This window comes from Aphelocoma coerulescens, chromosome 8 (assembly GCF_041296385.1).
Source record: "Aphelocoma coerulescens isolate FSJ_1873_10779 chromosome 8, UR_Acoe_1.0, whole genome shotgun sequence".
NCBI classification, from domain to species: Eukaryota; Metazoa; Chordata; class Aves; order Passeriformes; family Corvidae; genus Aphelocoma; species Aphelocoma coerulescens.
In genome coordinates this window covers 10,448,271-10,473,753 of record NC_091022.1, presented here as the reverse complement: position 1 = coordinate 10,473,753, position 25,483 = coordinate 10,448,271, and the positions used below count along the sequence as shown (strand labels likewise).

Below are 25,483 nucleotides of genomic sequence, written 5' to 3'. Positions count from 1 at the left end.
CACCAGCCACCATGTCCCAAGAGCTATTGGGCTGTTGAGTTGAAGAAGAAGAAATAATAATAATAATAATAATCATCATCACCCTTTTGGGACTCATTTAAGGAGCACAGATTCACGTCAAGCCGAACACTGCACAGGCCACTGGAAAAGGCAAATTTTTAAAAGATTTTATAAATACCACCTATTTTCTTTAACTGCTTTATCCTTTAATGGTTTATCCTGGTTTCCTGTTTCATGCTGCTGTCCATGTGGGCACTGATCTTTGAGTGTGTCTATACACAGTTATTTTTCAGGTCCTTGAGCAGTTTACTCCTTGCTGCTTTGCTACCTGTGGCAACAAAGGAAGCAGCACTGAGTGCACCTTAGCTGATTTTCCACTGTTTATCATCAGCAAGACCACCAATTCCTTTTCCTTCTGCACAGCTCAGAACTCTTCATTTCATCCTGTGGGCTTCAAAAGTGGCAATTGCATTGTATAGACATCCCTCTCGGCCCCTGAAGTGATTCCAGGAAGGTGCAATATTTGCAGTACTGTAAACCGCATGCCTAACAAGCTTCAGGATTATCTGGTAAGAAAAGTGTTTGAATTCTCTCAGATTGAGAAGCAAAAAGCAAGAGTTAAAAACAGACCTAGGAAGACTGCTGCAGGGCTTTTCTCTAGTTTTGCTTCCTTCATGAGTACGAACAAAGCCAGTTTGTAGGACCAGATTCAGCTGTGGAGCCTTGAACACCTGAAGATGATCTCAGTGGCTTGAAGGTGTGGCTGCTTCCCTCTGCAGTCAGCCAGCCCAGAGGTGGCCTGTGGTTGCCACAAATTGGCTCTGGTGCCTCCCTATGCAGGGCAACATCCAAGGTAGCATTACTGCTTTTTTCTCTGCATCTTTTTCCCTTGACCCCATCTTCACTGGGAGGAGGCTATCCTGTTGTCCCTCACCTCCCTCTGTAGCCCTCTGAAAATATTTTTGCATTACATCTTGAACTTCCAGCATTGCCATTGCTGTTTCTGCCATCAGCCTCTCAGTTATTTTCCTGATAGCTGCAGGGAAATACAATCCCACTGCCTGGAGGGCCTGAATGAGATCCTGAGTCCTGTACCTGCCCCATGGATATTGCTGAAGAAAAAACTTAAATGACTACTTCTGATGTGTGCAGAATATCCACAGTATTTAGGCAGTTCATCTTAAAGCAGAAAGATTTTAAGTAATTATTTTAATTTTTTTTTTGTTTTCTTGTGTGTGTTATTGTCTGAATATTTTCTTAAAATATCTCTGAAGAAATTATGTTCACTACCACCTCTTTATAGTATATGTTTTTTATAAAATGTAGTTTGAATAGTTTGTCTTAGTTGACACCTGACAGTTTTAATTGATTCCTTCCTGAAAAATGTCAACTTTTAGTTTTATGACAGTTCTTGAAATCAAGAAAAAAGCATAGAGAGAATTCATGTTAGCTGCTATAATGATATGTTGATCATCTGGCTTGACCAGTTATAGATCAGAAAAATGCAATCTTTACTATGAAGGAAGAGTCACATCTGTGGCAGTCCATGAGAAAATGAAGAAGATGGAGATGATTGAAGTCTAGGATTTACTAGGCTTGCACAGACAGCACCTCATTAAGAAATTTTGACAGCCTCCCTCCTGGCACGTGAAGTTGCACTGTTGTGACACTACAGAAGTTAATGAGGGACTTTGTTCTAATTATAGTAGAGCAAGAAATTGGAGATTGGAGATGGAGCTCTCTGAAGCATTGCAACTAAATTGTAAAGCAGACTTCAGTGAAACAAGGGTGTTGCTCACATTAGTCTTGATCAGCTTACCCAGACCTCCTCCTCCCCACACTGGGCTGCAGGACCATTCCCAGATCACTTTAAACAATGCTGTGTTTAAATCAAAACAATTTCCCCCCGCCTCAGTGCTGGTACATGCAGTAATATGTGGCTCAGGTGGCCTTCTATTGGCACAATTAGCCTTTTGGCCAAGAAGGTTTTCCAGCTCAGAAGGCTCACTTTTAGGAATTAAATCTAAAGATCAGACTACCTGCAGTAACTATAATTCCTTTAACTACTTGTAGTATTGATATCTGGTTTATGCTAACTGTTTAATGAAAGCAGTCCAGCCATGAAAACAGAGGTGCTTAGTATGGCTGGAACGGACTGTCTTTGGCAGAAGGAACAAGATTCCTGGGTTTGGCCACCCAAGCCAGTGCATGAGCTCAGCCATGGACCCAAAAGAGCCAGAAGTACATAAGCAGTGCCCTAAAATCTCCATCAGGTGTTTTGCTGGATCAGTGTCTCCCAGATTATTGAATGCCTTCTAGGCAGCAGTGTGTTGGTTGCTCAGGGAGAAGTGATTTGGGTGGCAGTTTGCAAGTGCAGCTCTCATTAAGCTGTGGGCTTTGAGAAGGCTCCTTGATAGTGCTTCTGCAGCAACTGCCAGTGCTGATTTTGTAAGTGCTCCAGCTCTTTTTAAGATCATCTGAGTGGTGCAGCACAGATTAAATGTGCAGCTCCAATGTGTTGTTATGAGATGCCTTTTAAAATTCTATCGACAGCCTCTGGTGTAGGAACTTCACCATCTGCTGCAATCTGAAAGGATAAGAGGGAAAAATCTATAGCTGGTGCAAATCCAGGCAAACCATGCTGAGGAGGAGTTTGTCCCATAGCTGCTATATCGCAGACTAGACAAATGTTTTAGTAAAGGTGTCAGTCTCTGGGGTGCAACATCCTTTTCCAGTTTGGGAAATGCTTTGGGGCATCATACAGAACTATTTTTGTGCATGGCTGCCAGCACAGTGTATCAGGTGGTGTTTCTCCACAGGGGATAACTGCTTTGCTTTGAGACAGCAGATTCTGTATGAGTACATCTTGGTGGTGGATAAAAACCTCATCAGGCAAGCATCTTGCAGGAAACAATGGGAGATATTTAAACTCAAGACTGTCACTGAAAACACTGACTTTCTGGTTTTGCCTTGCATATGGCCAGATTGAGTTTACTGTGTCCCTGTAGCTGCCACAGTAGAAATGGCACCTGAAGAGGGATTTGGAAGAACTCACAGGCCTTTTGAGGAAGTCTGTTGTCATGGGAGAGTGAAGTGGGTGTGAAGGCATCAGTAGGTTATACCTCGAAAGAGTAGAAGAACAGGAAAAGATGCTACAGTGGTAAAGATGAGGGCAGGGCGGTTTCCAAGGACAAGAAGTGAAGAGAGGCTCAGTAGACAGAGAGAAATAGTTGAAATGATGAGAAAGAAGAATGGATTTCAAAACTGCTTTCTTCATTGGTTGCATAAGTGTTGGTCAGACCAGCGTGTGCAGGATGATGTTGTGACACTCAAGATGAGGCTGATGGTAATGACAGCATTTGGATAAGAGAACTGGGCAGGAAAGGGTAATGTGGGCTATCAACAGCTAAGCCAAGGAAGCAACTAAACCATTCCTACTGCAAACTTCTGCTTTTCTGATTCTTTGGAAGTATATTTATCTGTCATTCTAGATTCCAATCTTTTCTGTATTTGGGAAAAAAAAAGAAAAGAGATATTTTGCTGAGGTATTTGCAGTCTGGAAGTACTGAGTGAATACCTGCTTGTTGCTTCTCCTCATTAATGTGTTTCCTTGCACTTTGTTTTCACCAGGCATGATTTGCGTGTACTATGAATTATCAGTCTCAATTAACTTTAATGGAGTTGCACAACCTGACTTGTGCACGATATGGAGTTGCTCAAAACTCCACTTTTCAGCACAGAACAGCTGAGGTTAAAGACCACTTTCTTAATTAGTGATATTAGTGGTAGGTGTTCTTTTATTTCTGTAATCAGGTCTTTGAGGGCAGCCCCAAGTACCCACCAAAGCCCAGCATCACAAACGGGTGCAGCCACCTTCTGTGGGCTGTGGTCCCTGGCTGCCACCATGGGTAGCAGGGTCAGGTCCTCTTGCCCCCAGGTCCTGGTTCTCTTGCACAAGTGCAACCCGTGCTGAAATTGAGAGCCCTGCCTCTCCCCGCTTTCTGTAGGAATGAGAACCTGTTCTGTCCAGTGATGCATAATGAAGAGGTGGGTCAGCTGTGTATGGCACAGCACAACCTGTTACAGCTCCTGGCCGATTTTGTAATTGCCAGACACTTTCCATCCCTGCTTCTCTGTTAATAAGTGGAGCCAGTGATCTCAAAACTGTTCCATGGAATTCTCCTCCGTACTTGGTGCTGAGCTCCTGCAAACTAGCCATGTGTTGCTACCTAGCATTAATAGGATGCTGTCAAGTGGTGATGAAGTAAGGAGCGCTGTGACTGTTTCACACTGTCAGACAAGAAGGTATCGAGTCAGCAGCGAGCCTTTGCTGGGAGCAGCACTTCGATTGCAGCCATCTCCTGCTTCCAACTGTAAATATTAATAGTATAAGATAGACCTTTACTGGCTACATAATACTTGCCTTAGCGTGCTACGTGACACTGTCACGGTACTTCGCTAATTATATTCCTCCAGAAAAACTTTCAGTGTGTTTTTATCCTACTGGCTGGGTTTTTTCTAACAGAAAGTTGATTTGAGACAACAGAAATCATTGTGGCTTAGCTTCAGGAGAGACTTAGGAAGAAATGCATGCAGGTAAAGTGTAAATGAAAAAAATCGAAAAACTGCTATGTTAATAGTTATTCAGACTTGGTTTAGACCTTTCATTTGTTAGCAGAGTTATTTCTTGTCTTTTTTTTAAGTCTCCTTTCATGTTGTTGATAGAATCATGTGCGTGTGTCTCTACCTCTGAACCTCACCACTGTCCTCAAGGATTCTTGGATCAAGTCCTGCATACCTAATATGGGACCTAATCATTGTATTAATATTGCTGGCATTCAACAGGTTTGCATCTGAATGTGAACTGGATGAAGCCAACCCTGATAATTGCTTTTTGGATATCTGCTGAAGATGCAAGTGTTTTAGAAAATCTCTTTCTATGTTACAGCCAGCATAGTACATGAGAAAAAGGTCTCTGAAAATGTAGTAGAAATTTCTCTTAACTTCCTACTCCATGCTTTTACCTTACTGCCACCTAAAGATAACTAACAGAAAATACATTGTACTTCAGATTAGAGAGTTTTACTCTGATACTCTGGGAAGGAATGGTAGCCTTGTCAATGTCTTTCTTTTAAGAAGAATCCCTACACTTTCAGATTTTGTTGAAGATCATACTTCTGGGAAATAGGAAAAAATCTGCTGGCTCAGCTCACTGAATTTACCTCTGGTCCTCCAAGGCAAGGCTTACTGCCTCTGAGGCCAACTCACCCTGTTTCTGGCCAGATGATGAGCTCAGATCTCCTCAATACAGGCTGAAAGTAGCATTTTTCTAGTGTGTGGTGTCAGGTCAAAATCCACCTTTATCTGCAGGTGTAAGGTATTTCTGATACAACCTCCCTTTAATCCCACCTATCTCAGATATGAGAGCGTCTGCTGTTGGACAGGCAGCCTGAGTGGTTCCTCCTTCTCAGCTCCATCGTTGATGCCTTATTTCTCAAACAGTAGTTTTCAGTTTGGAGAATGCCTTTAAGGCAGCCTTTTGTCAGAGAGGGGAACTGAGGTGTGAAATAGAAACACAATTAGCCAATGATCTGTTAGGCAACCCATGGTGGAAATGGTGATTGAATTGAATCTCTTCCCTCTGCCCAGACTCTGCCTGTCAGTCACACCAGGGCAGCACAGCCCTGCCCAGCTCTAAGACAGCCCCTGACAGTGGCACTGGCTCAGCCTGGCTCAGGGTGTGCCCTCCAGGCTCTGCCTTGCTGGATGTTTGTACAGTTGCTGGTGCACTGAGGCAGGAAGCCCTGAGCAAGAGGAGCTGTGCCTGACAGGTGGTCTTTCATGGAGCTCTTGCAATCAGACATTTTTACTGTATGACATATCTATTTTGGAGTGAAGTGTGCCATTCTCTATTGCTTAAACTGCAATATTGCACTTACACTGGTAATAAATCCTTCATATGTACCTACTATGGGTTTGCAGTATGAACTTAGACTAAACTCAATTTCCTCATCAAGTGACCTGTTGTTATTTATTGCCTGAGCACAAGGACAGATGCTCTTTCCCGGGATGGCCAGGCACTGGCTCCTCTCAGGCAAATACCCTTGAGTGCAGACCTCACTCCTCTGCTCCTGAGGCTCAGCTCCATGCCCCGTGGGACTATTACAGATTTAAGCATGCTTTGGTTTTATATATTCTCAGATTTTGAAAGGATCTGGCTCCACCAGCCTCATTACCTGTAATTACCTGTAAACCAATTATGACCCATTTGTTAAAGTACCCAGCTGTGGTCATGTTGCAGTGTTTGGATATTGTTCATCCTCTGCCTAAGTTCCATCCTGAAGTCTCACAGACCTGATACTTGCTGACTATCTATATTTTTCATACCAAAATAAGCCATTAAATTAAACTAAAAATGTTATCAGTGATTTCCAAAATCCTTTTTTTTATGGCTCTGAGTAACTCTTCTGATTGATACTTGCATCCTTCCTTAAAATATTCTCAAACTCATATGTATTAGCAAAGTAATGAGGAAATCAGGCAAGTTATATAAAATTTTGGCAGAAGTGTCATAAATTAGTGTTTTCTCCTGGAAGAATACTTCTATTTCCTCCTTCCTCAGTAGTTTTGGGAGAGGATGGACAAAAGTGATCACGAGCTAGGAATCTTTGACTCAAAACTTTCTGGAGATAAAATAGGTTGTTTCAGGGCTCTGGGTCCAGGCCAGTTGCAGTCTGAGCAGCCTGAGTGCTCCTCCAAGGGAGAGTGGTTAGCTGATACTGAGTGGAAATTTAGCTTCCATGCCTATCCCATCTAGAGAACTTCACTGCTTTGGAGACAATTGCTTAGCAGCAGGTTCTACCAATGATGCTTTAGTAGTTTTAAAGTGTTTAAAGCATCCTGGACACTGTGGTCTCTCTCTCTCTCTCTCACTGTCCAGTTCCTAGTGAAGAACAAGATAATCACACTTGGGGACCTTACAGAGGTGCCACAAGCATTCAATTGAAATAACAAAGTCATTTTTCCCGTGTTCAGATACAGCCCAGGTGTTCAGTGCTGTCCCCATCTGACTTTTACAAATCCATTTTACTTGTGGTTTTCCTTATTTGCGTGATTTCATTTCCCTCAGTATCACTTTGTGCCTCCAGGATCTCCTTCAGAGCCACCTTTTTAGATGGATTCCAGAAATGGCAACACTGACAGGACTGAGAGCTTCCCCAGACAGATCCACAGCTACCACTGGGGTTTCCTGACAATATCACCTACTGAAAGGACAGGGGAAAATCTGGGTGGGTAATAATTTCCAAACCTGTAGAAAGGGACAGAAGACCTTTTACTGCTGGGATTTGGTCTACCATGAAAGATGTGTTATGCTTTCATATGAATAGAAACCATTCTTTCAGCCTAAATGAGATTTGTGTTTGATTAAAGGAAAAAATAAAATAAGAAAGGACCAAGCACAATTTTCCATGAGACACAGCACAGTGTCCTGCCTGATTCTCGTGTGTAATATTCTGATTAGTTCAGAAAATGGTAGCATTTGGGATTAAAAAAGGCAACAGTGACATCCCTGTGTAAATTCTGTGCCTATGCTGCCATTTCACTGAGGGATTAGCCAGCCTAGGTAAGACCAGACACATGCATTAGCACTGGTGCATACAAGCTGAAATTAGCCTTGCAGAAGAGGTGCTGTTGTCAGGCCCTCTCACAGCCTAGTTTCTAGTTTGTTACTGATTTTAACTGGGAGCAGGTTTGAGTTTTTCTTTGGGGTTTCTTTATTTGGGCTTGGGTTGGGGTTTTTTTGGGGTGTTGGGTTTTGTGTGTGTGTGTATTCTTGTTTAATGTTGTTGGGGTTTTTTTGGCTGGTTGGGTTTTTTGTTGTGTTTTTTTGTCGTTGTTGTTGTTGTTCCAGGATTATCAGCTCCCAGGTGTCAGCTAGGCTGTGTTCACACCATGCATCCTTTTCCTGGATAACTGATACAAAGTCAATAGGGGAGAAAAAAGTCTTGTTACAGCATGATCAGGGAAGCAACTGCACCTTTAATTCACCCACAAATGGTTACTGCTTGGAGAGGAGGGAACAGAGGGTCCCATCCCTCGGGAGATAAGGAGAGGGCAGCTTGTGATGTTACCAATGCTTCCCCCAACAGAAAGAGAAATATTTCCATTTATTTCTGTAATGGATAAATTAGACCCCAAAGTATTAATGTGTTTGAGAATCACTAAAATCCCTACCCTACCATTTCACAGGGGCCACCAACAATCAAGGCTGTTTCCAGTGGTGCAAAATCTATTCATTCTAAATAATTACAAAGATTTGTAAAGCTGCTGATTTTCTTGTCCTTTGAATTACAGCAGTTTCACATTTTTTACTTCAGTGCTCTTATTTTTTTTGAAAAGTGAATAATTTGTTCTACCAAATATGATTTGAATAAATTTAAGGACTGTTTTGTTTGCTGCACATTTAGATTGGTAGAAAGTTCAGATATTTGTGTAACAAGCTCTGCCTCTAGTTTAAATAGTTCTCCATATCAAAATAGATAAATATTCTTGATCATTTGAAACCAAAATATTTTTCAGATTCTCAGGAACACAAATTCTTTTTATTCCTTTTCAGTGGAATAATATTCCATAAGCCTAGTAAAGTGTGTAATTTTTTTCAGATGTTATTAGGAATGGAGCTTCATATCAAGAACTGAAAAATAGACAGAACATTAAATCTCATGAACCATACAAGAAAAAAAACGACATAAAATTTAGTATCTGAACAACACAGGCACGGAGTGCATGAATGTGTTACAAAGTGAGCAATGACTGAAGTAAATGCCCATGTGATGTGGATGTGGGTCCACAGGGAAAACATCAGAAGGTGAGAATAGGGAAGACAATGCCTTTGCAACAGAAAGGATGGTGTACAGGCAAAATGTGTTAGTCTGAATACTCAGGTGTTATGTGAACACCATGCTTGAGCTGATTCCTGTTCTGCAGAGTGTTATGCTGTCATATGTCATCTGGGCTCCCTTTTCTGCTTATATTTACCACACACATTAAATATTCAACTGCTTTTCACTGATGCGTGCAGCAATCCTGGCCTTGTGAAGAGCTTTCGTGTCTTTCCCAGCTAAGACACATTAGATAACCTTATTGTTTTTGCATCCTAATGTTTTTGTACCTTATGTTTTGACACACATTAAATGTGTTTCGTGCAACATCCTTTTAGAAGTTTTAGTTAAATCCTGTTTTGAAGGCAGACTAATACAAAATAGCAAAGGGTATTAAGGCGTTGTTCTGCTCTGAAAAACAATGGCAGAAATGGCATTGTGACATTTCCAATGAGTTCCAGAGCAGAGCTGCTCATTTTATAAATCTAAAGATGTTTCTTCTTACCCCACATTCAGCCTGGCACTGGAATAAAGCTGAGCCCTCTCTGGCTCCTACCATCAATGGTAACGATTCTGCCATGGTGGGTGATCTACAGCCACGCAAATGATGTGGAAACAAATAAAATCCAGCTTTTTCCCAGCTCAGTTACGCTGATTCTGCTAGACTAAAAAAAGTAAAAATTTACTTCAGTTGATGAAATAATCTTATTTCAATAGCCTACCATCAGACTGTAACAAGTTTACCTGTTCTGTACAAATAGTTGCCATGATGAGGGTTTTCTCAAACTTAGTAAGGTACTACAGAGAGAAAATCAGAAGTACCAGGAAATGTCCTTTATGCTTCCAGCAACAAGCAGCCTTGCAGGATGTAAGTTACATAGCCCAGAATGTTTATTTCCTTCCAACAGCCTGCTCCCTGTCTAGATCTTGGGAGCCTCAGGAAAGCTGACAGGTGAGAGTTGGCTTCTGCTCTTTGATAGTTCTGCTGCCCCAGGGCTTGCTCCCTGCTTGAGGAGGAATGTCAGCAGGAATGTCACGGGCTGGCTACGCTGACAGTGGGTGCTGCAAGCTGAGGGCATCAGTTGTGAACAGGGATTCAGTCCTCTCTCCACTGGTCCTCAAGCACTGCTGGGTTCAGTATGATGTTAGAACATGCTAGTGAGTGGTTTCAAACCCCTCTGATTTCCTGAGGTTGTATCATTTGAGGCACCTGACCCACAGTGGAAATAGAACAGGGCATTTCAGAGAATGGTGTCATTTAGAAAACGTTTTACTGGCCACACCAGTCTTTTTCAATAGGCTGCAAGAGCTCTGGGGAAGATAAAAGTCACAGCAGGTACAGACATGCTTCTCATTAAGACACCAGCCTGATGCTCCCCAGTAGCTTGGCCTGACCCTGCTGCCTGGAGCCCTGGGATGTTCTGTGACACCATCCGAGGAGAGCCTGGAGCTGACCCCCACGCTGGGTGAGACCTTCTGCTCCCTCCCTGCACGTTGGGACAGCTGGAATAAGCTTTTCAGGCACCGGGGGCCCCCTCAGCTCTTGGGGACCTGGGGAGGAGCAGCAGGTGAGAGGCCTGTCTGAAACTCAGGCTGGCAGCATTTTTCAGGTTCAGTTGACTTACCCAGCTTTACTTGTTCATTTTGCCACACTCCTGAGGCTGGCAGCTGAAACTTACTGTCTTGGTGTTGTCAACATTGGGCATTCAGTCTTGGGCTAAAGAATAAAAAATTATCATATTGCCTTAAAATATATGCCAATAGGAATTTAATTTTTTTAAAATTTATGTTGTATTTTTGTCTGTCCATTGCTTTTGAAGTCTTCTTGGGAGGTCTAGCAACCTATCTGCTTATATGGAGACTAAAATGTGTGTGGGGGCATAAATACCAGATACTTAGGGCAGCATTGTTCAGTTTGAAGATGATTCCAATATTGCTACCCTAATTTCCAAATTTTCCTATTTTTCCCAGTATTACTACCCTAATCTCACCAATTAAAAAATTCTAAAGTGTCCTAACCATCTGCAATAGGAAAGGGCATAAATTCAGGACACGAACAAATCTGTACTGATGACAAAGAGAATGAAGTGCTTTCAAATTTTTTGCAATCTCAAGACAGAAACTGATGGGAGCACTGGCTTAGAACTGGTGCAGAGTGGAATCTTAGCCTGCATGGCTGTATTTGCCATCAGATCACTCTATAGGCCTCAAAAATAAAATCCTGTTGATGTTTCTGTGTATAAGGTATAAGGTAGAGGTGTACAAGAGCAAGGCATACAGGTAAAGCCACAGTGAGATTGGGGGAAAACAGTGTGGTTGTTACATTCCTGATGTCCACATCTTTTAGTCAAATGATAATTATCCATTAATAGCCTCATAAGTATGAATATGTAAATAGATATGGAATGCATTATTCATGAATCACCAGGCATTAATTATTGTAATTAAGTATCATTTGCTACGTTCATATTACTAACCCTTCCAGTTAATGAATACATTAGCTAATCACTGTAGAGTAGATTCAATCAGAATTCCCTGTGTCTGTGCTATGGAAGCCTGAGAGAGTTTTATCGAATTTAGATTCAATATTGAACATATCCAACATGCTTATCAGTGTATTTTTAATGACATTAAGTGTGAATCATAACCTCCAGTGCATGATGCTTGTCCTTGTGCCCAGGAGGATGGAACGGTACCAGCTGGAAGAGAACGTGGAAGCAGCAGCGGTGCAGCACATGGCAGCAGCTCTGTGAACCAAGGAGAACTTTAATTCTGGGACATGAAATCCACCTCCATTTTCAAGCCTCATGTATATTCACACGTATAATAGGAGAGGGGGGGTGTTTTGTGTGGGAGTGCTGTCCCAAAGGTGCTGCTGGTGACAATGTTCAAGGAACAATTTCAAAGCTCAGCTGGAGCTGTTTGCCAGGCGCTGCCTTTTGCCAGCACCAGCAGGACACAGCCCTGGCAGGATGTGCTCCCGATCTAATGGGGCTCAGGGCACTCCTGAAACAAGAAATAAAATGAAAAACCCAACTCTGGCTTTTGTCTTTACTCCCTGGAGATCCATTTCAACTAATAGAAGTCTCAGTAACACAAAAAGAAGATTTGCTGCAGCTTTTATTTTATTGCCTTTTTAGGGTTATAGTTCTTAGGACCAGGCCTTGTGGGTTTTGAAGTAGAAATTTTAAATAATTTATTGCAAACAAGAGTTTCATTATTTTTAGGGAGAATCACTATCTCAAGATATAAATATGTAAGTTCAAGTGCTGAAAGTTAATAGAAACAAATAAAATGCCCTCTTGGCTGAACTTCTGGCTGTCAGGACAGAAAAAATATTTGCAAAGAAAGAATGAAATCTTATTTCATCACTGTTAGGTTGAAGAAGATTTTTTCCTATTTTCAGGTTCACCAAAGTACTGTAGTCATGTGCAGTGAGTAAGTGATTATTGGATCTAGTTTCCTCAGTAATCTGGGAGTAAGAGAATCTAAATAAGCATACATCAAGGATATTTTCAAATTCTCAAACACATGGGGTCTTTGTAGTTAAAACTGTCATAAGATACTGATGCAGAGAGGCGTCAGTCAGAGCCTGTTTTTCTAAGGGCCAGAAGTAGGAACAATGGTGAATAAAGCAAATATGCTCAGTGAAATACCCCTCGTACATTTTCCACACACAGTGAAGAATCTGCTTTCATTCATCCCACAGCTGATGCAAATCCCTTTGCTCTCCCTTCCAGTGTACCCATCACTGCTGTCTTCCCCCTCTTTTTAGAAAACTTAATTCTGCCTCAAGCCCAAACACTGTTACTTCTCATTACCCAGCTTTCTGAATGACAGTCGCTGGCATCTGACAAACAGTTTGAGTCTTGGTATCACAGAGGGATCCATTACAGACATTACCAACATGGAGTGTCACAAGCCACACCTTCCAAAAACCACGACCTTGCTTTTTGGCTTTCTTTCATTTGCGTGTCTTGTACCCCTCCTCTAATTCCGAGTAGCTTCGAGATGATGATTTCCCAGCCTCTTCTCAATGCCCAGATTAGTAGGAGTGTGTTTTGATGTTTCTTTTTTTTATAAAGACTGCTTTTCCACAAAAGCACAAACTCGGCAGGGGGTTTGTCTTCTGATTAAAAACAAAACAACTATCAAAAAATTTGCAGCACAGTTGCAACATGGGAGATGTATGAAGATCTTGCTTTATACTTTATTAATGAATAATGGCCTTTTCAGCCCTTCAAATTCTAAAAAATCTTAACAATTGGATGTATTTACAAAATGATTAGTGCTTAGTGTCATTATTCATCCAGCTATTTTTTAATGTTTGCTTCTATACATGATTCCCTTTACTTGTCTGACACCTGCAGCTCTTGAAAAAAAAAATATAGATAAGAAAATGATTTAAATTAATCTGGTATTTGTTTATTTACTTTTTAGATTTTAAAACTAGAAATATCAAGTCTGCAGCACTGTGCCTGGGGCGGTTGGAGTGGTTGAAGAGCTTCAGTGGGAAGCACCTGCCTGGCCCTGCCCTGACAGAACTCCTGGAAAACCCTGGGATGAAGCAACCTTGGTTAGTGTGTGGTGTTCCTGTGAAGTGTTCAGAAAACATGGCACACTGAAAGCAAATGAACAGAGCCATCAGCAGGAAATGAGGAGCAGACATAAAGAGACAAAGGCAGAAGGTTTATTTTGTGTATAAAGGTAGGAAATTTATGTACACGTGCACAATGCAGTTGAGGATACAGAAGTACAAAGAGGAGAAGAGCAGCATTTCTGAGGCCAGGGGATGTTTCATGATGACAAGGCATTAGAGGAAGGAAAGAATTCAATTACAGGTGAGTGTTTTCAGTAAGAGTGAACTGATGCCCTGCTAAAACAGTTTAGTTTAAAGCTTATGTATTGCTATAAATTCATATAAAACCTGTATTTAATATTGTATAAACACTCATATCAAGTTTCTAGTATGGAATAGAAAGAGTATTGGAATCTCTAGACAAATGCATTCTTTTTGTTTTCACATTTTGGATATAGGTCTAATGCCAGACATACTGTGATTACATTTATTGCTTTCTACCTTTCTTCAATATTAATACCATGATGAAATCTTTGCTTAATGTAGTGTGTCCTGTAGTGCATGTTCTATAAAGTACCTAAGAGTTCAATTTAGTTACGTGGAAGCTGAAATAAACCGAGTGAGAAAATAAAACCAGGCCAAACTTCATTATTTTCTTAATTATAGTTATTTAAGAAAAAGAATTGTTTGAACATCTTTGGTTAGTAGCAGCAGGTTTTTTTTTCATTTGAATTTTTAAGATTTCTAATTTCTTTGCCTTTAGTTAGCATTCTGAAACAGGACAGTTTTTATTTCAAGTTTTGTGATTCATTTTTCATTTTTCATTTCCATAATACTGAACTGAGGAATGTTTTTTGTTATGATTAAACGAAAGGTTACAGTTTGGAATAAAATTCCCAACATAATCCGTTATTATTTTAAATTTCCCCACATGAAAGCAATTTTCCAAAACCGTCTCTTCACTGGAAAAAGAAATATTTAAAATGCAGTCTGGTTTTGTTTTTTTCTCTTTGCCTGTGTTCTATAGTTCCCAGTATTACATGTGATTGCCAATAAGATAAGTAAACCTATATCTGATAGAACATATAGTTTTGGTTCTGACACTGCTACATTAATTGCATCTCCAATGTGTTCCCATCCAGTGTTTATTGATTGCTTACAAAGAGGAAACAATTTTTTTGCTAAATTTATATATATATATATATATATATATATATATATATATATATATATATATATATATATAAACATTATTTATAATGATTTTTAATAAGATTTTAACAAAAGAATTGCCCTAATCACTTTTCAGGTATGATAAAGACAGAAAAGAAATTATCCTTGTGAACAATTCTTATAGGTAAATTTACTGTGCTTAATTTTCATACTAAGGTAGATGCTAGCAACAGGAATTTGTGACAGGGGTGAATCATGATTTTTTCCACAAACGTGCAAAAGTTTGTTTGGTTCTTTTTCTCCCCCCCTAAAATAGGAGGAGGGTTTTTAAGAGCACGAATGTTGCTGCATTTGTGCGCTGAACGGTACTCAGAAAAATAACAGACTTGGGGGCATTTATAAAGGTGGAAAAGAAAAAATAGTCTTGATCCACTGTCAGGGGCCTCTGCCATATCCTGTTGTGGCAAAACAGAAAGCTTAGCATCTCACTTGCACACATTTCAGGGTGTCCTAATGTCGCTGGAGATTTAAAGGTGGGATTTGCTTTTCCTGGATGCATCAGGTCCAACCCGCAGCAAGTTAGGGAGGATGGATGAAGGAACAGGGTCAGGTTTGAAGTGGGGAAAATTATATCAGTGGTTTCAAGGACATCTCCAAAAGACCATTTTTTCCCTCTGTAGTCAGAAAACCTCCCAGTCTGGTGTTACTCCTACCTGTAACTCTGCTACCTGCCATACAGCTGAATAACAAAACACCACCCTCTACACTCTTACTCTTTTGAATCCTCTCTCAAGGACATAGAGAATCTATGCAAATATAATAATGAGTGTCCAAATAAATTATTTCACCATTCATAAATGGGATTTTTGCCTTAAAGAATGGTTAAAAAAACCAAAAACTGCTCACTTTTTACAAATGTTTAGTATTTAGCACTGTATTTCAGTTCTGTCTTCACTCTCAAGGGCAACTACAAAGATACTTTGCTAAAAAATTTTTGTTAAATTTCCTGGTGCTCATAATTTTCAGGTCCCTTATTTTCATTCTTTTAAGAATCCATGAACAACCGACCCAATTACTTCACTTGCTTCCTAAGAAGGAAAAACCCTTTTTTTTTGTCTGATGACACTGATCTACTAATAAATAACACAGGTTTACTTGAAGTTACAGAAATCTTTAAACAAACAACAAATCTGTGACTTTCAAATCTGAGATACTTACTGGGCCTTTCTTGAAAGGGGAAATGTTGGTAAAGATTAAGATGGTTGTATTTGTTCTCAAGATAGTACATTGGAGGTGTAGAGGCTATTGGAGCAGAGGATCAGGATTAGTGATATCAGTGCAGGATTGACACTAATTCAAATGGATGTGGGAGCCTCCTCAGCATGTTGTGAATTGCTAATCCAAACCATTACCTAATTACCCAAAAATAGCCTGCATGATTTCACAGGTGTGAGGCCTAACTGCCAAAGGAACAGCAATGAACATGGTGTGTGATGCAAAGGTAGTGACCACCTGGAAGATTTCATTTAAGATTAGACTTATTGAAGGTCTTTGCCACTCATTGCAGTAGGGTTTGAATGCCACCCTCAGTAAATGTGACAGCTGTGTTGCCTGTTAGTTGTCCCACTGTCACCCACTGGCAGTGCCCGTGTGGTGAAATGCTCTGGTGAAGGTGGGGCGAAACACTCTTTAACATCTGCTAGCATTTGTTCTAAAACTAAATCAATTAACTAAACCAGATCCAAAGAGATTCATAGAAAAACCATTCAAAGAAATATAAAACAAGTTTTAAAACTCTGATACTTGTATTGCTTTGCTAAGCTGGTTAGCCAAGGCATCTTCTGCTGCAGTAAAACACAAAAGTTTCAAGACTGCTCAATAGTCTTCCTGATCACCCCACTCAACTGCTGGCTCATCATCCATTCGTAGAATGAGATAGGAGAGAAGCTGAAAGAGATTCTGCCACAAGAGCAAAGAGACAAAAAAGGAGAGGTCGCTTACATCGATCTCACAGCGGTCGCCAGCGTAGTTCACGTCGCACAGGCAGTGGAACTTGTTGAGGAGGTTCTGGCAGAGGCCCCCATTCAGACATGGGTCAGAGCTGCACTCATCAATGTCCTTCTCACACCTGGGGGAAAGACTGCAAACAGTCAGCCTCTGAAAGCAGGCATCAAATGTGTCAAACAGGCACATTTTTAATTCAGAAGCTTTGTGGGGAGGGAGAGGAAGATGCTCTGGGACACATTTCCATACGTGTTTATGGAATTAATTTTATTAACTAGCTGATTAGCCCCACTCAAATCCTGAACTTCCTGTATGATTTTCAAACACAGATAGTTAAGCAGGCAATTTCATCTCTGTAAAGCACTTCATGGTTAATGGTGCTTAGCAAGGTGCAGTGAAAGTTCTTGCAATGAGTTTGGAGCCAGCTCTGGTGCAAGTCCTGCTGACAGCTTGCTTGTCCTTTTAATTGTTCTAAGAAGCTGAGGGCACATTTTCCTTCTCAGCAACCTGGATATCAGTCAAAAAAATGTGTGGTTTTCCCAGCTGAGTGCTCCTGGAAGTATTCACCTGCTTTTTTGGGGTTTTTCAACCCTTTTATTTTCTTCCCTAAATTTGGAATGCCAATAGATCCCCAGCACAATTTCCTGTCCATTCTCTCTGAGATGGGCCCCAAGAGTGGTAAGAGTGGTGCAGGACAAGTGTTATAAGCCTTAATACATATTGCTAAATGTTTTTGAGTTAATTCTGGTGATAAAAGAAATTTGAGTTGTAATTTCTCGAGGCAGCCAATGGAAAGATGATGGTGTAAGATTGTCTGAAAAGTACTAATGATTTGGTGATTTTTCTGCTCTTACAATGTTCCCTTTTAATTCCCTGCTCCCTTTTATCAAATAATGCTAACAGTTAATCCTAATTTTTCCAAGTAAAAATGCAGGTTTATACTTGGAGAAGAATGTAAAAAATTATCTCTGAATTATAAGGAGATGTTTTGTTCAATCATATTCATAACCAAGCAATAAAATTTTAATCTTGCATGAGAGAAGAGTATTTATTTCTATTAAACACTTTTACTCAATTAATCTAAACATCTTTCAATGTCTTCCTTAAATGGTAAATTATATTCATATACTTCAAAGAGCTAAGGTATTTATCCAATATGCAAAAATTGTATAGCTTTGAAATTACTGATGCAAATAAAAAAAAAAAAGCCAAAACCCCCTCAAATCTTCCAGGGAATCAGGTACCTGAATCCAAGTGAGTTTCAGGAACACTTAAAAACCTGACTCCCTTTACATAACTTTGAAAGTTCCAATTGAATGACAAATTTGTTTTTGAGAGAGAGCTCTATCTTCTTTTATGGAGAGTGATCTTTCCACATTTCCCTTTCCAGCTGCTATTAAGTTCACTGGGCTTTGTTTTTTTGTGTGATCCCAAGTCAGTTGATTGGCATAGAAGGATGTTGTTTTCTCTATTTCTCAGCAGATGTGCACCGGGGGCTTTCTGAGGGATGAAATATTGTCTTAAAGGAAAATGCCTGCTTATCAATCTAATACACAAATATACAAAGGGCTTTGGTTTCAATTTTCTTATTAACAGATATATTTGAATTTGTTCTGAAAAAAAAAAAAAAGAAGGGGTGAAATGGTCTCATTTGATCTAGTGAGACCTCCAAGCATGGAAGTACTGCTGGTTTATGGTTTGGCAGCCTGGAGGAACAGAGGCCAAATGGTGCTTTCAGACCCTGGAGAAGAGTGCCTGCTGCCACAGGCAGTTCACGTGCAGCTCGCCGGGCACAGGGCTGCTGCCTGATACGAGAGCCTTGGGAACCATAAAACAGAGATTACTGCCAGCCAGTGGGATGGATGGAAGGACAGCTCACTCCCAAAGCTGTAGTTAGCACATTGGCTGGCAGGGGAAGGGAGAAGGAAAAAGTGCTTTGCTCCTACCTTAAAGTCCCAAGAAATATACACAGTGCAGAAGTGGCTATGAATACGCTTTTACTTTTTAAAATCTTATTTTATTGTATTCTTTTCCCCCTTGTTGAATGTTGTGAGGTGGTACACAGGCGACCTGGCTGTTAACAGTGCAATTCAAACGTGTCTGCCAACTATACTGTGCATTGAGTGGGTGGAAATTTTCATTTAATCCGTCTTTTACAGCCTACTGTACTCCTTCCACAAAATCAGTGGGCTCATAAGTTTTTGAGAGAATGAAAATCTTTTGTTGGAAACTTCTCTGTGTTACAGCTTGGTCCTGTTGAACTTTTGGATATTATACTCTGATATAATGCTAATTTCACCAAGGGTATGTACAATATTTCCTGTCTCACCATCCAAAATGTCCTTACCTGTTCAGACTATGACTGGGACAATGCCTTCCTAAATTTCTACAGCACCTGATGCCCTGAGACTCTCAGCCTTCCCTGCTCCAGAGCTCTTTGAAGGCCAGTATTAAGTGGTGTTACAAGAATACATGATCCAAATTTCACTGTGAGGAAGGTCCCTCTGTTTCGGGCTAAACAGTAACATGTGCAAAGTATTCCTTAATCTCTTCTAAAAACAACAATTCTGTTTTCATACTTCAACATTCAGTAAGAGAGCATGGCACACCATGCTACCAGGTATGCCACCTCTTACCATCCCTGTGATGCAATAGACTGTATATTCACAGCAGACATGTGAAAATGAAACAGCTTTGCATATTCATGTGCCAGAGCATGTAGCTGGTTTATATATATGAGCAGGATATGTGTGTTTATGTGTCCCCACCTATGGAAAGGTAACATTCTAACTTGTCATATGAAAACTTGGCACAGAAGCCAAAAAAAGGCATAGACAAACAGGCATGCAGTGCTGTTTAAAAAATAATATCTTGGGCTGGATTACTGGTGCTGCATTGGACTGAGCCTTGCTGCATTCATTCGTGATTTTTGTCTAAAACTGCAATACTTCTGACCCTCAGAGTCACTCAAGCAAGGAACTGCTGCACTTAAACAGCTCCTTTGTATTTCTGCCAGAGGACTGACTGTTACCCTCCAGACTCTTTGGAACAGCTTTTGGAACAGGTGCTCCCCAAAGATGTGCAGGACAAAGGCTCTCACCGTTCTCCCACAAAGCCCGGCAGGCACACGCAGGTCAGCTCGCCGTCAAGGTCGGTGCAGTTGCCGTAGTTGAAGCAGGTGAGGTTCCTCTCTTCATTCCCACAAACTGTGTAAGGTAATCTTCGGTATCTGGGAGAACAAGAAGGCAGCAGCAGTTATTTGCACTGTCCTTGTTTCTGGATGTCTCATGCTCTCTCAGCTGAAGCAGGGGAGCAGGGTATTGCCCAAAGGAGTGACAGCTGGAACTCAGATTTAAGACTCCCAGAACATGTTTTGCCTAACTTTTTTAATTTGATGGATTTAGTTTTTCTTCTCCAAATGCGTACTGGCAAATTAATGATTCATTTCTCAGTTAAAAAAAAAAATGGACATCACTCTGCTTACATGTGGCTCTGTGTGATACCTGGACAACTTAGTGTAAGATTTCAAAAGAGAGACTTAACGTACAAAACAGATTTACTAGGCCACCATAAGGCATCTTCAAATCTGAGGATGTCCTCACTACTCAGAAAAAATAAACAAAACCTGCCAATTTTAGTAATTATATCCTAAAAGACTGTAGTCGGGTAGCATGAAGGTGATTGTCTGTTTGCATCCTTTGGGCTGCAGCAGACTGGATTTACTGGAGTCCTCAGGAGGAAGGAGAAGGATTTTGCCTTCTTGGAGAGGAATGGGACATGCTTATAGGGGAGAATTTTATGGGTGTGCAGAGAAGGGCACTTAAAGGGAAGAGCCTGCAGCCTTTCTAGAGGAGAGTCTGGAAAGAATAGGAAACAGCATGTGAGCAGTGTCAGAAGCAATGGGAAAAGTGGGCTGTGTGGTGTTTGCAGCCACCTGGACTGAGAGCAAGCTGGGAGGAAAAGACCAACCCAGAAAACATGCTGTGTGTGAGGAGAAAAATAACTCCTTCTCCTACTGTTATTTTCTCTTACCAATTCTGAATTCCTTTATTTATAGCTCTAGAGCTACATTGCTCTAATAAAATATAGTTTTAGCGATTTAAAAACCTTAAGATTTTTTTTTTCTCTGAAAAGAAGATGTAGCAAATGTATTTCCAAGCTCTGGAAGGCTTGTAATCTTGTCATCAGAGAGTTCATAGGACCAATGCTGGCAGCAGAACAGGGCAGCAGAGCTGTGCCTGGTTCCTTCAATCCTTGCCTCATCAGTCTCTGCCTGAGCTGGCAGCTCTCCACTGCCTCCGTCCACATCTAATTGATCTGTACAACTTTCTGTATACTTCATACCTCGGCTCCACAGCCATGATTAATATAGAGACAGATGCAAAACATCTGTGTTCAAAACAAAGACATCAGTGAGGTAAAAACCCTTCAGAAGACACTTGACAAAATCATGTGGATCAGCCTTGTTTACAGTACCTGCAAAACCTCCCAGTGAAGTTAGCAGCACACAGGCAGGAGTAGCCATTAACCCCATCAACGCAAGTGGCCCCATTCACACACTGGTGGCCATGGCACTCGTCTATGTCCTCTTCACAGTTCTCCCCTGTGTAACCAGGCTCACAGCTGCACCCATAGGAGGAAATCCCATCTGTGCAGTTCCCATGAATGCAGGGGTTCGAAGAGCACTCATCAATGTTGACTTCACAGTAGCTGCCAGTCCACCCATCGGGACATACACAGTGGTAGGAAGTGTACAAGTCTTCACATATCCCCCCATGCATACAGGGGTCTGAGCTGCAGAAATCTACCTGCAAACACCCAGTAAAAGCGGGGTTTGCAGATATTTTGAGAAATTGCTCCTCTTGAGGTTTTTTAGTAGGGATGTCAGCATTTTCAAAGTATGAGAGATAAATGCCACTGATTTCTATGGTGCTCATACACCCTCGCAGGCCATCCAGGCTGTCAAAAGCCTTGTCAGCCACATAGATGTCTGTCTCTTCTCTTAAAAAGTTGAGGCTTCCTGCAGCAGCTGTGCTGGTTACTGTGTCTTTCTTGTTGTCTATATCCATGTGCCATCTGGAGGACTGGGACAGGGGCTCCACCATGGAGACCATCACTTGATGCCATTTGCCATCACTCACAGGCACGGAACTCACAAGGGTCAGCCTGTAGAAGCTGTTGCCACTTTGCAATTGAAACAGGAGTTTGGAGTTGTGGATACTGATAATGACAAACTCAGGCTCCCTCTCTGCATACAGCAGGATCACGTCAGTGTCCCTGGTTCGAAAGCCAAAGATGATATTGGTGAGGTCTCTACTGATTTTCCCATTGCTTCTGTAAAATATCGCGCTGCTCCGGCCGCTGAACACCGCGTTAGCAAGACCTGTGCAAAGACAGCAATTGAGAAACCAGGCCAGTTTTACACCAATACATGTGGAGCAATGTCTCTCCAGTGCACATGCTCCCTGCCATATCATTCCTTTGGTGTTTGCTGAAAAACAGTCAAATTCCACCAGTGTTATCCTGGTCTGCCTCTCAGGGCTGTGGAAATTACAGGGCAGCGCCAGCATCAGCTATAATGCCATCCAAAGTGTACTGCTCTGCATCATCTCAGGTTGTCACTCCAATATACAATTCTACATTACTGTTATCCCTGTATTGCAAAAGAAGATATATTTTTCATTTTATGCTTGTTCCCCAAGTGTGGGCAGCTAGTTATTCCCTGTGACAGATCTGGATAGGGTGAATATTTCTTCCCAATTCCTTTTTTCTTAGGTGTGTCTTAAGATGTTTTATCAAGTATTTGACTGGATCCCAATTTCATCTAACCAACGCAAAAGGATGAATTTAATTGAAGTCAGTTGATGCAAACCCCCTTCAAAATCCCTGTAAGCAGAGTCATGCCTGTCACATTTAAAACCAGCTTCTCCTGCTGGGCAGGCAGTGCCACAGCCCTGTTCTGGTGGGACTGGGAGGGCAGCAGCTCTCAGCTCACACTGCTGTGAGTGAAAATTGATGGGCAATGTTGTGGCAGCTTTATGGACATCTTCACAAAGGTATTTGTCACCTTTCATTAGCATGGTTTCTACTAAAATGCATTTACTCACTGGGCTGTAAATTTAAACGTTCTGAGGTTTCTGAGGATTATAGGCAGGGAGGAGGGACAGGAAGGAATGTCTTCTGTCTGTACTTCAGAAAAAAAAATAGCTGAAAGATGTGAGATAAGCTGGGTTTCTGAACTATCTCTGGTCTTAGTAAATCTTGAGGAAAAGAACCCTGGGAGTCCCAGTACAAAGTTATTGACTGTGTATCCTGATGCTAAGGCAGCAGAGATGTAACTGCATTTCCTGGTGCATCAAATGTGGTGTCTTTCTCATTGAAAAAGTTTCCTCAGAGGAAATCATACTAAAAGGAAGTTCAGAGTTTTTCAAGATTATTCCTGCTTTTTAAATATCTCACAAACCTGCTGAGCTTTTTTAAGCAGAAGACACCAGGCAGAGAAGTCACTGACCAGGAAAGCTTTTATTTTTTTATCCTGTGTTGAACAACAAGAATTTTATCCTGTAGCTAAGAATACAACTAGATAAAAACGCAGTTCTGTAGTGCAGGAATTTTTGAATATCTATTAGGGAAACTCCCTACTGTTGCCACATAAACCAGCATAGAAATCTAAATGGGATGACTTTGAGTCATTGAAAGTGTAAATGAACTTGAGTTTAGCAGAAGGAAACAGTTCAGCTACTTTTCACTTCACTGCCTCTGAGTGTTTCTGTTCTATCCTAACATGCAATAGCAAATTTTACAAGAAAATGTATTTTGATGTTATTATTAAATACATCTCTGAGAGAAGGAGCTATTATTTTAATTTCAGTTACAATTTTAGCCCATCTTGCAATGCTGATTCTAACAATCTGAACAAAAATAGTATCATATTGGTCTGTCTGTGATAGAGATCTTTTGTTGAGCAGCCTTCCCATTCCTAAGAGTCAGCCATTCTAACAGATTCCATCAGACGGAGTGGCTGACTTAAAGCCTACCCAGCTTTGGTAGGGCTTTCTTTGGTAGCAAAAAGAAAAAAAAATTTCTTAAAAATACCTATTTGTCTCTTTAATTCCACTCCAGGGTGAGAAGGAGAAGGAAAGTGGAGAAGGAATGAGATGTGCATGGCGGCTAAGGATCCTAAGGCAACTAATGGTCATCAGTTTCCAAATGGACTGCCTGGCATGCAGGTGCTTCTTACGAAGACACTGCCTGAACAAATGCACTGCAGGTAGTGAGGTGACTTCCTTCAATGCTATTCAAGGTTTAAGAAAATCAAATGATGCAATGTGAGTTATGTAGCTTGTCTTTTTGGGAGGATAGGGAACGTTCTAAGGTTAATCCACCACTGGATTAACCTCTTACCTCTTTGCAGTGGAAGTGTGAGGGCAATGTACTGATCTCTTGGACAACCTTGACTAGTTGGGCTGACTAAGTCAAAATTGAAGGTCCTGTAAACCTCAGTGTCTGAGTCAGGGCATCTGGGTGAGAATTTCTGGGTTTGGTAGGGCAGACTCTTCCCATTAACATTAATTAAACTGACATAACTATTATTTTAATACAGAAACGACATTTGAATGAACTTTAAAGGCAGTAAATACTTCATTTCAAGGAAATGCTGCTGAAAATGTCTATTGCTGCTGCTCTCCAGAGATGATTGGAACAACTGAAATGTACCTACATTCAAATCCTTGGTGCACCAGCTGGCATTGTGCTTCATGAGGACAGGGCCCAAGCTCACACCATTTAACTTCCTCACATGCCTTCCCCACTGTGTTAGGGGGGCACGTGCAAGTGAAGTCATCCCAGATTGAATAGCACACACCACCGTTGTGGCAAGGGTTGGACTATGGGGAAAGAGAAGAGATAACCTCAGTATGAATCAAGGCTGTTGGACTCCCAGCTCTAGGGATGGGGGACTGTTTGGCAAAAAGAAGCTTTTTTTTTATTTCAGATGGAAAATGATAAAGACCAGTATTATGACAATTCAGCATGTTCAATAATTGGTGAAAAACTATTTCAACCTCAAAATAGTTTAAATCTCCCCTATGCAAATAGATTTTGCTTCTGATATTCATCATATGTAGCACAGCTTAACAATATATGCTCTTTCCATCATTTTTGCATGCTTTCCTAAGCTGTGATTATAATCAAATAATGTGTGGGAACATACTAAAAAATTAAAATAAACTCCCCATTATAAGCACACAAAAATGCTCCAAAAAATGTCATTCTTACCTTGCAGAGGTTGTCACCAGTGCAGCCTTGGGTGACGTTGATCAGAGTTCGGTTGATAAGAGAATTCAGTGGATTGGTGATGGGGAAGAATTCCAGTGGCTGGTTATTCACCCGTACATCTTGGATACAGCCTTTGAAATACCTGCCATTTCTATCAGTTTCTTTCTTATCTGGTAGGCCTCCAATGTAAAGAATATCCTTACTTTGGATGCTTAGTGTTGGAGTAGAAATAAAGCCTAGGTAGTGAGAGGACTGGAACAACTCCATCTTACTTGGTTCTATTTTTACTGTTATTAAGTAAAAGTTTCCATCGTTCACGGAGTGTTTCCCTAATAACTTCATGGAATTTAGAGCTAGCATGGTGAGTTTCCCACCTTCCAAATAGACTCTTATGTAGAGGTAAGTACTGTTTCTCAGAGCCAGTAACAAGCCAGAAGGCTTGCGTGTTCGGACAAACATTGATATGATGAAGTTCTCATTCTGAGTGGAATCAACAGGAAAAGCAGCATAGCCTGAGGAGTCCTCAGATCCAAACCGGCCTGGAATGTACTCTTGAGGTTAGAGATAT

General features: G+C 41.0%; 1 protein-coding gene and 1 long non-coding RNA gene across 2 annotated transcripts in view; one reads left to right on the top strand and one right to left on the bottom strand.

Moving 5' to 3' along the window:
• Positions 1-751: 751 nt before the first annotated feature.
• LOC138113847 (uncharacterized) lies at positions 752-11,918 on the top strand. Its single transcript, XR_011152356.1, has 2 exons — positions 752-853; positions 11,563-11,918. It is a non-coding gene; the product is annotated as an uncharacterized lncRNA (long non-coding RNA).
• A 4,458-nt stretch (positions 11,919-16,376) lies between these two features.
• Positions 16,377-25,483, bottom strand: part of CRB1 (crumbs cell polarity complex component 1) — a 46,406-nt gene continuing 37,299 nt past the window's right edge. The window contains exons 6-10 of the mRNA XM_069022681.1: positions 24,916-25,466; positions 24,359-24,524; positions 21,115-22,021; positions 19,739-19,867; positions 16,377-16,762 (exon numbers count right to left, since the gene is read on the bottom strand). Coding sequence (XP_068878782.1) covers positions 16,510-16,762; positions 19,739-19,867; positions 21,115-22,021; positions 24,359-24,524; positions 24,916-25,466 — 2,006 coding nt within the window. The 3' untranslated portion in view covers positions 16,377-16,509. The remainder of the gene's footprint in view (positions 16,763-19,738; positions 19,868-21,114; positions 22,022-24,358; positions 24,525-24,915; positions 25,467-25,483) is intronic.